Here is a 12548-nt window from a genome sequence, read left to right on the forward strand (position 1 = left end):
GAAAGAAAGAAAGAAAGAAAGAAAGAAAGAAAGAAAGAAAGAAAAAGGAAAAGAAACACACAGGGGGCACCTGGGTGGTTCAGTGGGTTAAGTGTCCAACTCTTGCTTTTGGCTCAGGTCATGATCTCAGGGTCAAGAGACTGAGCTGGGCATCAGGCTCCATGCTCAGTGGGGAGTCTGCTTAGTTTCTCTCTCTCCCTCTTCCTTCTGCCCTTCCCCATCTGTGCTCTTTCTCTCGCTCTCAAATCAATCAATCAATCAATCAATAAATCTAAAAGAGCAAAAAAAAAAAAAAACACACAGTGAGCCTTGCTTCCCCACACAACCCACACTGGTGTTGCTCCCAATGCGCCTGGGGACTGAGCCTGCATTCTTGGATAAATGTGAGTTTTACTTCAGAATCTGTCAGGGAAACCTCAGTAACTCAGAGAATTCTTCACCTTTCTAAGCCTCGGTTTCTTTTTATGTAGAATGAGGAGCTTCAACAAGACCATTTCTATACCTTCCGGTTATAAAAATGATTTTGTAAATATTACTTTTCAGTGCTGACTGCTGACTGGCTTCATGTACCCTGCTGGAGCCAGTCTAGATGCCACCAGAAAAGCCTCGAGCTGGGACACAGCCTCTGTATAGTGGAACTATGTCTTTCTCAGACCTGTAGGCCAGAATGTAACACCTGGTATCACAGTCTGGTATGCCAGGCGTACAGCGGAGCGGCCCTGGGCAGTGCATCATGTAGCAGCAGAGGACCTCAGTCCCAGAGTGAGACTCTTTATAGCTTCAGATGGGCAAATACTGGAAACCTCTAGGCTGACATAAATCAAGATCTGTGAATAAGTTTACTTACCTGATCTTAGATCTGGTCCCCGGTTTTGAGTCTCCTCACGGTTGGCTAGAATGGAACCCTACAGTTATCCCGGCTAGGACCATTTAATCACACATTGGTAAGGCTGCATCACTCAGTCATCTGGGTTGGGAAGACCAATTCATTTTCTCTCCTGTGTGGCGTCAGACTGTGAGTCTGAACCTGAGCAGCCATTGCACGAATGGCAGGCCTTAGGTACCAAGTGCGAATGCACGACGGATGCACCCAGGGTATGGCTTCTTCGACGGAGGGATCACCAGCTCTTACATCAGACATGCTTGGGGATGGCCAGGAAAAGCCCTCAATACCTTTCTTAGGTTTTGGTTTTTGTTGTAGTTATTGCTCTATTTTTTAAAATATGAGATGTGATCTTTGCTCAAGCTCTTCATGGGGACTATCATCTCATGAGGGTACAAAACGGTTAAAGAATTCATTCTCCTCTGTTCTCTTTATTTGCCTTTCTTGGGTTAATAGTGGAGAATTTTCTGTTTCTTGGCTTCCATGATCCCCGTGCTGGTGGTTTTCAATCATGACTCTGACCTGGACCTCTCAGGAATTCCAGCTTATTGTGTCTCGGAGTTAGGTGAAAACTTTCCCACCACTTTTTTAATCGATGTGCTTGAAATCAAATTCATCATATGTACCATAAAATTGGATTCTTTTAGCATCTTCCCCATCACTGTCAATGGACCCACCTTTGACTTCAGCCTAACTGTGAGAGATATCCTTGGTTCGGGCTCCTTCTATGTCTCTTGCCACCAATGCTGTCATGTATTACAGTAAATAGCTCATCTCCTCACCTCCTCCTAATTCCTTCCACCACTCTGGGCTATGCCCGCCATGGTTCATGGCTGACTGATGGCAGCAGCTCAGCTGCCCTCCCTGAGTTCCCCCAATTCTAGTCCATCCTTCTCTCTGAGACTAATTGTCCTAAGCCTACACTTTATCTATCATTCCTGGTACTAAAAAGGTAACTTCCTATCACATCACATTACAATGCCTGGAATACATCAAGATTTCCCATTATCGACTTCATCCTACCTATTCAAATTCAACAATGCTTTGGCTTATACTATCCTAGGAGTTTTGATATATTGTATTTCCTATATTATTCCTTTTTATTATCTTTTAAGTGCTCTTCTTCCTAACTACATTACCTAACCCCTAAGTGTTCACCTAACACCCCAAATTCATCCTCACCCCACAACTTAGCCCATGCTGACTCCCCACCTAGCATACCCTCTCTTTCTGTCTTACAACTCCTCCTGGGCCCTCCAGGAAGCCTACCCTCTCCTTTCTAGCCCCCACCGATCTTCCTCTCCTCTGAACACCCACAGTGCTCCTGGTCCACACTAGATAGAATCCCGGAATAGCCAGCTCTGTCCTATCTGCTCTGCTTGCTTCTTCCAACCAGACCACAAACTCCTTGGTGGTAAAGACAAGGCTATATACTTCTTTGCTCTGTAGTGTCTGGCAAAAGGCCCTCAATAAATATTTATCGATTTATTGAAATTGATTTATAGTGACTTGGGGGGCTGAGGGTAGGAGAAAGAGGGAGCGGAGAGTGATATATATCTAGATCTTCCAGATAATAATTTGGATCTACCACTTCTGGTCACCTGCTGCCACCCTCCTCCTCCCAATTACTTTACCTGCAGAATTGAACCTCTTGGTCAAACTGTGAGTTTTCTGGCTGCGTTCCTTCCTTCAGCTGGCTGACGTTGAAAAAGGAGAGGGTGTGGTTGACAAAGCCGTGCAGGGTCCCGTTGTGACTATAGGCGTACTGGTACACAAGGCGGGGGATAAAGTCGGAGGTGACAGCAATGACAAAAGCCTGAAGTACAGAAGCACAGGTGCTTGAGGGGCGGTCAGGATGGAGGCTGTCCAGGTGGGGCAGGTTCCCTCTGGCTGAGAGACTGGTCCCCCTTGGGCTCCCCATCCAGAGGCACCGCTCTGCTAGAGAAGTCCTTACTCTGAGCTCATGCAGCTTTTCCACCTTTGGTATGTGTAAGTGAACCCACTAGACAGTGGCTGGTTGCTAAGGATGCTAAGCCAGTGTGGATTGTTGGGTTCTGGAGGGAATGAGCACCTCTGAGATATTTGAGTTGACACTGGTGTTGGCCAAGCCAAGGCAGATTGGAAGATTTTCTGAGAAAATTACTGATCATGATAAGAGGGCCACTTTTAGGTGATATGCAAGGACATTGGATGACCATGAACCTCTGTCTCTGGGGGACACCAGAGAACCAGGAATCCCAGGGATATGGTGCCATAGTTCCCTCCATTTGACCATTGTCTCTCAACACTTTTTAGCACAGCATATAATGGAAGTTGTTCTTTCATCCATTTGACATAGGAACACGGAGACCCAGAGGGGGAAGGAGTGGGTCTTGCCTGATCCCACCACACGTACCCAACGCACTGTCTGACATATTTAAGTGTTCTATAAATGTCTATGGTGCAAACCAAACAACGAGTGAATGATTGCATGTTTGAACATGGAGGTACTTTCTGCAAAGAAAATCTGAAATCTTTCTGGCAGGTGTTTATACTGTATTCTGCACCAACAGTTAAAGTCCTTTTTAAAAAAATGTAGTTTAGGTATTGTTTTCTAAATGTATATATGAGTGTGGATGGCCATAACCATATTTGAGAATGAGTAATTTACTGAGCACTTGCTATAGGTCCTTTCATCTTCCCAGTTAATTTCCAGAATGATCCTTTTTGGAGGGTAATCTTATGCTCTCCCATTCTTACAGATAAATAAAGAAGTCTTAGAAAGGCCAGGGAGGTAAGATTTCTTGTCATTCTGTTGTATGATGGAAAGTGCCTAGTATGCAAGGCCTCTTTTCTAGGTAACACAACTCTAAAATATCTACTGATCTAGTTTCCAAATTGCACCTTATTTGTCAGCCTTAAGATGTGCACTTCCTACACCGAGCATTCAAAATGCAGTGGGCTGATTCTCTCTGCTTCTCCTCATGCCTCTCTAGTCATTTTATGTGTTCTTAATAGGCAACCAAGTCAAAGCCAGAACCAAAGTTTTTCTCCCGGGGGAAAATGGGTGGTGGCTTTCTTGGTATGCGCCAGGCCAGCAGGACTTTCCTCCAACAAAAGGCCCTACCCGGCCACCATCCACACAGGAAGCAGAAGCCAAAGCTGCCATTGGCTTGGGCCCAGCAAGATTTCCTCAGAAATGTGGACGTGTCTGGCAAGGCAGTTAAGGAGGTCACAACAGGTAGGACCCCTCTTCTTGGATGTCCTATCTTAACCTACACATGCCAGAGTCCCTGGGAATAATTACGACTTCACATTGACAGCTTAGAGGAACCATAATTAGGAACCATGGCCCGGGCAACGGTCCAGGTATTGTTTAGCTCGGGAGTAGAAAAAGAAAGGAAAGAGATGGATAGATAGGCGGAATTCTTTCCTCATTATTCTTGGCTCTGAGGAGAGATCAGATTTTGACTCTTAAGGCCAAGGTATGCATTCCGGTGGATAATTATCTTTCCTTCGTGTCGTGAAATTAACGAGAAAGTCACAGAGCCCTGGCCACGGCCTGATGAGTTAGAAGGCATGTACGCACTATTAACCAGGGAGCTGCCTTGAACAAAGCTCCAAAACGAAAAGGCTGGGAGGTAACAAGGGTTGGTACCCTGCTTTGAAGACCTAAGCTCCTCTGGAGGCCCACTGTGCAGCTCCCTTCCCATACAGCTAGGGTGTCACAGATGGAACACTTACATTGCTGATAACGGAGAACTTGCCGATCCCAGAGAGAATGTCAAACCAAATCCCTGTAAGACAGAAAGCAGGGCGTCTGGCTCACTCCCACCCTTGGCCTGGTGACTGACAAGGCTGCAGCCCAGGGTGATGCTCCGCGGGCAAGGCACCAGTGGAGGTTTGCAGGGCCCCCCAGGAATGGGCTTGCCTAGAAAGGCTTAGGTGCCACCCTGTCTGGAAACCAGGGTGGGTTTGGACAAGTGGGTGTGGACGAAGGCCTCCCAGAGCCCAAAGATATGAGGATGAGGAGCTCCAAGGGACAGAGGCAAGGGCTTCCCCCAGCCCTCCTGAATCCAGAGTACGACGGTGGTGGCAGGTCGTGGCAGGGAGCCCGAGGGGACCAACGGAGGCGGAGGGCCTGCCATGATCTCTAAGAAGGGGACATACCAATATCTTTGGTTCTCACGGCATCTGGCCGTCTCAGCTCGGTCACAAACTTCTTTGCATCAAGCCGTACTTCAATGACATTGTTGAGGAGGGCGAACACAGGTGCCAGAGGAAAGGAGGCCACAAAGAGGGTGACAAAGCCAAACTGGATGACTAAGAGAGAGAAGAGCGTGGGAAGCTTCACCAGGAAGAAGCAGGATCTAGGTAAACTTCGCCTTGCAGCTATGGCCCCTTGTCCTTTCTTACGGGGTCTCTTTCCCACCCTTGGTCTCCTAGGATCCTTTTTCCTCCTGCCCCACAGTCGTGGGTCTTTCTCTCTCAGTGCCTGCAGGCCCACAGGCCAAGGCAATCACCCCAGAGCAAAGCTCTGTGTTAGGAGATGTGAGAAAAGGAAAAGTCTTGACTCTCTCCTTTCCATCACTCTTTATCTCCAGTCACTAATCCCGGTCCTCTAACTCACAGGTTGACAATCTTTCTCAGTAAGTGAGTAGATAGTAAATATTTTTGCATTTGCAGGCCACACAGTCTTGTCACAATGACTTAACTCTGCCATTGTAGAGTGAAAGCATCTAGAGACAACACGTGGACAGAGGAGCTTGGCTGTGTTCCAATAAAACTTTATTCACAAAAGCAGTACATAAAGTGGGCTGGATTTGGCCCGTGGGCCATAGTTTGCCAACCCCTGATGTAACAAAACAAAACAAAACAAAACAAAAAAAATCACCTCCCAAATTTGGCCTCTTCTTTCCATATCCATAGTCACTGCCTTTATTTAGAAAGTTTATTCATTCATCACACATTTATTGAGAGCTCACTGAATGTCAGGCACCTTGCCAAGCATTTCAGGAGGCAAAGGTCTGGTCCTGCTTTCAGGGAGCTGGGTGTAAAGCAGAAGAGAGAAATGTACACAAAGATGTGCACCGAGATTTTCTGCATGCCAAGAGAGAACGAGGAATGTACCAGAGGTAGCGGAGACCCAGAGGAGGGGGAACACAAGCCCATTCAGGGTGGGGACTGAGGAGAGCCTCCAGATCAAACACCTGAGCTTGGTCTTGAAAGACGGGCCTGGACTGAAGAGAGCATTCCAAGCCAAGGAAGCAGTGTGAGCAAAGGAGGGGAGGAAGCCTGAGCCAGTCAGATGGCTGTACGGTGTCCAGCCCCTCATCACTTCAGCCTGGGCAACTGCATGACCCCCTAACTGCTTCCTCTGTCACCAGTCTGCCCAGGCCTCTATAGTCTCTTCCCTCAAAACCCCCAATAGTCTGATCCTGTCACTTACCTATCATAAAAATGGCTGTGGGCTCCCCTCTGTTTCTTGGCTATAGGCCAAATTCCTTATCTCGGGAGGCAAGTACTTCACGGTCTGCTCCCCACCTACCTCTCTAGCCCCATCTCTCCACATCTCCCTCACAGCCATTGAGCTTCTGCCTTCTGGCACTGGGTTTCTCCCCCTCGGGATCTTCCCTGAAGGCAGCAGGTGCCCCCACTCGCCTGTGCACCCGCTCTCCAGCTAACAATATCTATGCATCCCCAAGACCATTCAAATGCCATCCCCTTGCCATCTTCCTCCTGCTCTACCCTGGCCCCACCTTGGTGCCTGCCTCTGTTACAGCCCTCACTGTGTGCTCACACCTCTTTTCCACTAGACAGGCACGGGCTCCATCCATCCCTAGGGGTTCAGCGACCACAGTCCTGAGTCCCAAGAAAGCCACAGTCTAATAGGAACCCCCTACATACCAAGGGCAAGTTATTTAACTTCTCCGGGTCTTGGTTACTTTGACTGCAAATCGAGGATGACCACGCCCATCTAGGTTGTCACAAGGGTAAGTGATATTGCACAAATCAAGTGCTTAGAACAATTTCTGCCACTTAATAATTGTTCAATAATGTTATCTGTTATTTATCCCCTTATTGGGATAAATATCAACACTTACAGGTGGCTGCAATGTATACTGCATACGGATATGTTAAACAGACACAAATTGAAGGTATAAGCACTGAATGAGAGTCAGGAGGCCTGACCTCTAGCCCTGGATATGTTTCTCACTAGCTATATGTCCTTGGGTAATTCTCTCTGCTTCAGTGGGCTTCAGCATCCTCACTGATAAGTTCTGAAGAGACAGGTTTAAATTCCTCTTGAGGTCTGATTTGTAATGATACTGTGATTCTCATTTTCTTGGACAAACTTCAAGATTCTAGGATATTCAAATAAAGAATGAAAACCCAGGATCTAAACTAAAAAAGTAGTAATAAAATAGAAAATGTTCACGGAGGGATATGCCTAACCACAGCAGTTTTGAGAAAGAGAACATGCATGGAACTGCTTTTGATTTGGCAGTTTGCTTGGGCCCACAGTTGTGGGTTATTGCTCTTGCTGATGCAAGTCTGTCTCTGCCATGGTCCTTGATGCCCAGTGGATTCTCAGCTGGCCCCAGGAGACCGGCAGGTGTCAGTTGGTGGCAAAATGTACCAGAAGACGCAGATTTGTCCAGGTTGGGACCTTGGAATGAAGCCTGCCAAGCTGGCTGGCTGAAGGGGTTGGGACAGTGGGGAAGGGGAGGAGAAATCTTCAAAAACAAGTTCTGGGAGCCAGTTCAAAATGCAGGGTCTAAGGCATCTTTTAAATCAGGATTTGCTGAGGAATTCACTTTAGAGTCAGGGGTAGGGGTGGGGGCAGAGGGGTTGAGGGGATGGAATTAACAAGGAAAGCAAAACAGACTAGTTTTCTAAAACCTGTAAATTGCATGTCTGTGTTTAAGCATATATATGAACGTGGCTTTACTTATGGCCTTCTAAGTTGGTCTTCTTGATTCTAATGAGCTCAGTTCTACAGGGCAAGTGTTCTTCTTCTTGCCAGTGACTTCCTCAAGCAAAACCATGCAAACTCTCCAAAGCCCCAACAAGGGCCTCGCAAGGAGACTGGTAAGGGGAGGAAGGGGCAGGTTACCCTGTAAATGTAGACAGAATGCCCTCACCATACTTGTGCAAATGGCACCCAGACACCAAGGGTCTTCCAGGAAATAGGAAAATAGGACTGTGCACTCACTCTCCTTTCCTTCACGTGATCTCCAGGGACAGAGATGAGCCCTCTCCCTGGGGTTGCCCTGATGGTTTGCTTTTTTACCTTCATAAACTCTCCAGACCCACAGGCTCCCTTTGGTCTCTCTTGGGTCTACATAAACGGCTTTCAGTGGTGGCTAAATGCTCACGGTGTGCCTGAATTACCCCAAGGCCATGACATAGTTCTTATTTTTCTCCTTGTCATGTAAGTCTGTGTGTCCAGCACTGGATGACCTCAAGGGGGTGGGCTCAGCAAAGGCCAGTGGTTCCAGGTCTGCAGTGACAGGACACCCCCGTCCCTGTTCCAGTATTCCTCAGGGTACCCGAGGCCACCAGGAGCCCCTCTCTGCAGATGTTCTAAGCTGCAAGTGCTTCCGGCTTAGAGGGGGTACACTGCACATTTCCAGGAATCAGCCCAAAGAGGCAGAAACAAATAGGAAGCTTTGTTTTATCTTGTGGAGAAAAAAGTTATAAAACTCTAACCCTCTAGCATACACATGCCAAATCCAAGACTTTTTCTTTTTAGTCAAAGACCTAAATGCTGTATCAGATGGGTGTCCTTCTGGGTTCACTTCAGAGGACACAATGATACCGGCCTTCATCAACACCACGATTTGCTTCTAAAAACAGCCAGCCTCCATTAGGATAAGAACGTCCCTGAGAACCCCCAGTGCACTGCATAATAGAAGCCAGCTTGGCTTGACCAATAACAGATTAAACCTGGCCAAGCCAATTAGGAAGGAATCCATAAGTTGATTTTCAACTAAATCTTTACAAAGCCTGCTGTAAAGTGCTCCAGAAATGCTGAGCTGGAAGCACAAAGACTGGAAATACTCGGAGGCACAAACTCCATTGCTTTTCTCCCCTCACTCTCCAGGACCTTCTAAAATCAACACCAGCCCCGTACTGCCTGACACTAGAGACAATTAAAATCTTGGCCTTCGTTACCTGGGCTTAGGTTAAAATAACAAGGAGGAGTGGATTAAACTAAACAAGATGGCTTCCAGCAAGGACATTCCAGGACAATCTGCTTAAAGATGAAAAATAGTGCATTAGGTAGAAAAGACTGGCCAGTATTAGTGGAAAAGCTCTTGATCGAACACAGTTTTTATTCATTAATTTAAAATTCTTCAGTGAAGCCACACTCCCATCATACATGGGCTCATGTGCCCACACACATACATGCATAAGTGCACATGCACACACCGTGCATGCACACCCACCCCCCCCACACACACACTAGAGATATCTCTCTCTAGCCCAGATCCTTGTCATGACATACAAGACCCTTTGTGATCTAACCCTAATTTATTTTTCCAGACACCTGTCCTCCCCACCCATGCTCTGAGCTCAGGGCTAATATTTAGCTGGTAAGCTTGGAGACCAACTCTGCTTGCTTTCCAACCATTTCAAAAGCCATTTGTACCTCTTCAAACTCACCACATTTTCCATATTTCTGAGCCTTCATACATACCACTGCTATCTGTGCTGCTCTAATTTTCCTTCTCTTCTTGTGTGCTGAATGAATTACAATCCGTATTTCAGGTCCAACTCAAACCTAACCTTCTCTATGAAGAGCCTCAGTCCCACCACCTCGCCCAGGCAGAAGTGAGTGCCATGGGCATCTCTCCACCTCACTCCCATCATGCCTTGCACATGTCGCTCTACTGGTCTATTTGATTTGCTCCCTAGATGGAGAATCCCTGGGACCATGGACATATCGGATTCTTTTCTGAGTCCTCACAATTTTGTGTGGTGCCTATCCTACAGCAGGTGTCCAGAGGTTAGTTGGTTCATAAATACAAGCTTATTTTTTTCACCAGCTGTAAACACAAAACAGATACAAAAAGAGGCTGACTCAACTGTGTGAAGGGAAATCATTGTACTTAGTGATGGTGAGGAAAGATGGGACATGAAATGCTGACACCTCCACACGGCAGTTCTCAGTGCTGTAACTTGCATGACTTGGAAGAAAGTGAGTATAAAACCAGTCAGTCGGGAGAGTCTAAATCTAATGAAAATCATTACAGTATTTTTTTCCCTTAACTTTCTATAGCTTAGTGAAAGCAACACAGTCTTCTTAAGGGGATTAAAAACTGGGGGCTTAAGAATCCTCCCTTTCTTGAACCACTAACAACAATACAAGGAAATTATTAAGGGACACATTGGTGTGAGTTTGTCTTCTCACTCAGGAAGCAGTCGCTGAAAAGATTCAGCTAGAAACAGTCCATTAATATAAATGCTTATGTGAAAATAGAGCAAGGGAAGGTCATCGCTGTTTATTTCATCAGCCCATATTTCAAGGCTGTGCCCGGTGATGCCCTTCCCCTGAGGGCAAGGGAAGCCAACTGGGCTCAGCACTGAGAGTATCTGGTGTAAAAAGGAATAGCAAGTGTCAGTTGATCAATAAACAGGAAGAGATAATGAGGGCATGAGCATGGGCCTCTACTGCTTAGGAAAACAGTTAAAAGCCCTGAAAGAATATAAGAAGGTTCTCAGTGTCCACCATTCACCATTCATTCATCCATCCAACTATCATTTATTGAGCATATTCCATATGCTGGGCACCATGTCTACTGCCAGGAAACAAAGATGAACAGATTACTGTGTCATCCTCCCAAGAGCTCCTAGTACACAGTGGAGAAGGTGGACATGTAAACAAACCCTGCTGGTGTCACAGAGTTAGAACTCTAATGGCAGCATTCACAGAGCACCGGGACAGGAATAATTCAGGTTCAGCAGCAGATCCACAAGGCTTCACAACCATTGGGCTTGACTTGAAGAACAAAGTAAAGGAGGCATTTGACGGTTGGCTATAGGGTCGGTAGTTAAGATCTGTCCTGAAAATCACTGATCCAAATTTCCAAACAAACTACTTAGGAAATAAAGATAGTAAGTGGAATTCCTCTTCAATATGTACGGAGTGACTTGGGGTTTATACAATGGATCGGGCTCAATTCAGAAACTCTGAAAGTCATAACAGGAAGGAACAGGCTTGAAGGAACAGTTTAAATATTAAGAGTTTACTGCATACTAGAAGTCCTAGCCACAGCAATCAGACAACAAAAAGAAATCAAAGGCATCCAAATCGGCAAAGAGGAAGTCAAACTCTCACTCTTTGCAGATGATATGATACTGTATGTGGAAAACCCAAAAGACTCCACCCCAAAACTGCTAGAACTCATACAGGAATTCAGTAAAGTAGCAGGATATAAAATCAATGCACAGAAATCAGTGGCATTCCTATACACCAACAACAAGACAGAAGAGAGACAAATCAAGGAGTCTATCCCATTTACAATTGTACCCAAAACCATTAGATACCTAGGAATAAATCTAACCAAAGAGGCAAAGGATCTGTACTCAGAGAACTATAAAATACTCATGAAAGAAATTGAAGAAGACACAAAGAAATGGAAAAACGTTCCATGCTCATGGATTGGGAGAATCAACATTGTGAAGATGTCAATGCTACCTAGAGCAATCTACACATTCAATGCAATCCCCACCAAAATACCATCCACTTTTTTCAAAGAAATGGAACAAATAATCCTAACATTTGTATGGAACCAGAAGAGACCCAGAATAGCCAGAGGAATACTGAAAAAGAAAAACAAAGCTGGCGGCATCACAATTCCGGACTTCCAGCTCTATTACAAAGCTGTCATCATCAAGACAGTATGGTACTGGCACAAAAACAGACACATAGATCAATGGAACAGAATCGAGAGCCCAGAAATGGATCCTCAACTCTATGGTCAACTTATTTTTGACAAAGCAGGAAAGAATGTCCAATGGCAAAAAGACAGTCTCTTCAACAAATGGTGTTGGGAAAATTGGACAGCCATATGCAGAAGAATGAAACTGGACCATTTCCTTACACCACACACAAAAATAGACTCCAAATGGTTGAAAGACCTAAACGTGAGACAGGAGTCCATCCAAATCCTAAAGGAGAACACAGGTAGCAACCTTTTCGACCTTAGCCGCAGCAACTTCTTCCTAGAAACATCGCCAAAGGCACGGGAAGCCCGGGCAAAAATGAACTATTGGGATTTCATCAAGATAAAAAGCTTTTGCACAGCAAAAGAAACAGTCCACAAAACCAAAAGACAACCGACAGAATGGGAGAAAATATTTGCAAATGACATATCAGATAAAGGGCTAGTATCCAAAATCTATAAAGAACTTATCAAACTCAACACCCAAAGAACAAATAATCCAATCAAGAAATGGGCAGAAGACATGAACAGACATTTCTCCAAAGAAGACATCCAAATGGCCAACAGGCACATGAAAAAGTGCTCAACATCGCTCGGCATCAGGGAAATCCAAATCAAAACCTCAATGAGATACCACCTCACACCCGTCAGAATGGCTAAAATTAACAAGTCAGGGAACGACAGATGTTGGCGGGGATGTGGAGAAAGGGGAACCCTCCTACACTGTTGGTGGG

At 45.7% G+C, this 12548-nt stretch overlaps 1 protein-coding gene across 1 annotated transcript in view; it reads right to left on the minus strand.

The window, feature by feature from the left end:
- ANO2 (anoctamin 2) overlaps positions 1-12548 on the minus strand; it is a 379342-nt gene that overhangs the window by 9888 nt on the left and 356906 nt on the right. The window contains exons 20-22 of the mRNA XM_073888754.1: positions 5033-5185; positions 4607-4659; positions 2518-2699 (exon numbers count right to left, since the gene is read on the minus strand). Coding sequence (XP_073744855.1) covers positions 2518-2699; positions 4607-4659; positions 5033-5185 — 388 coding nt within the window. The remainder of the gene's footprint in view (positions 1-2517; positions 2700-4606; positions 4660-5032; positions 5186-12548) is intronic.

This window comes from Callorhinus ursinus, unplaced genomic scaffold, assembly GCF_003265705.2.
Source record: "Callorhinus ursinus isolate GAN/ISIS: 27379988/994484 unplaced genomic scaffold, GSC_fseal_2.0 scaffold94, whole genome shotgun sequence".
In the NCBI taxonomy this organism is placed as follows: Eukaryota; Metazoa; Chordata; class Mammalia; order Carnivora; family Otariidae; genus Callorhinus; species Callorhinus ursinus.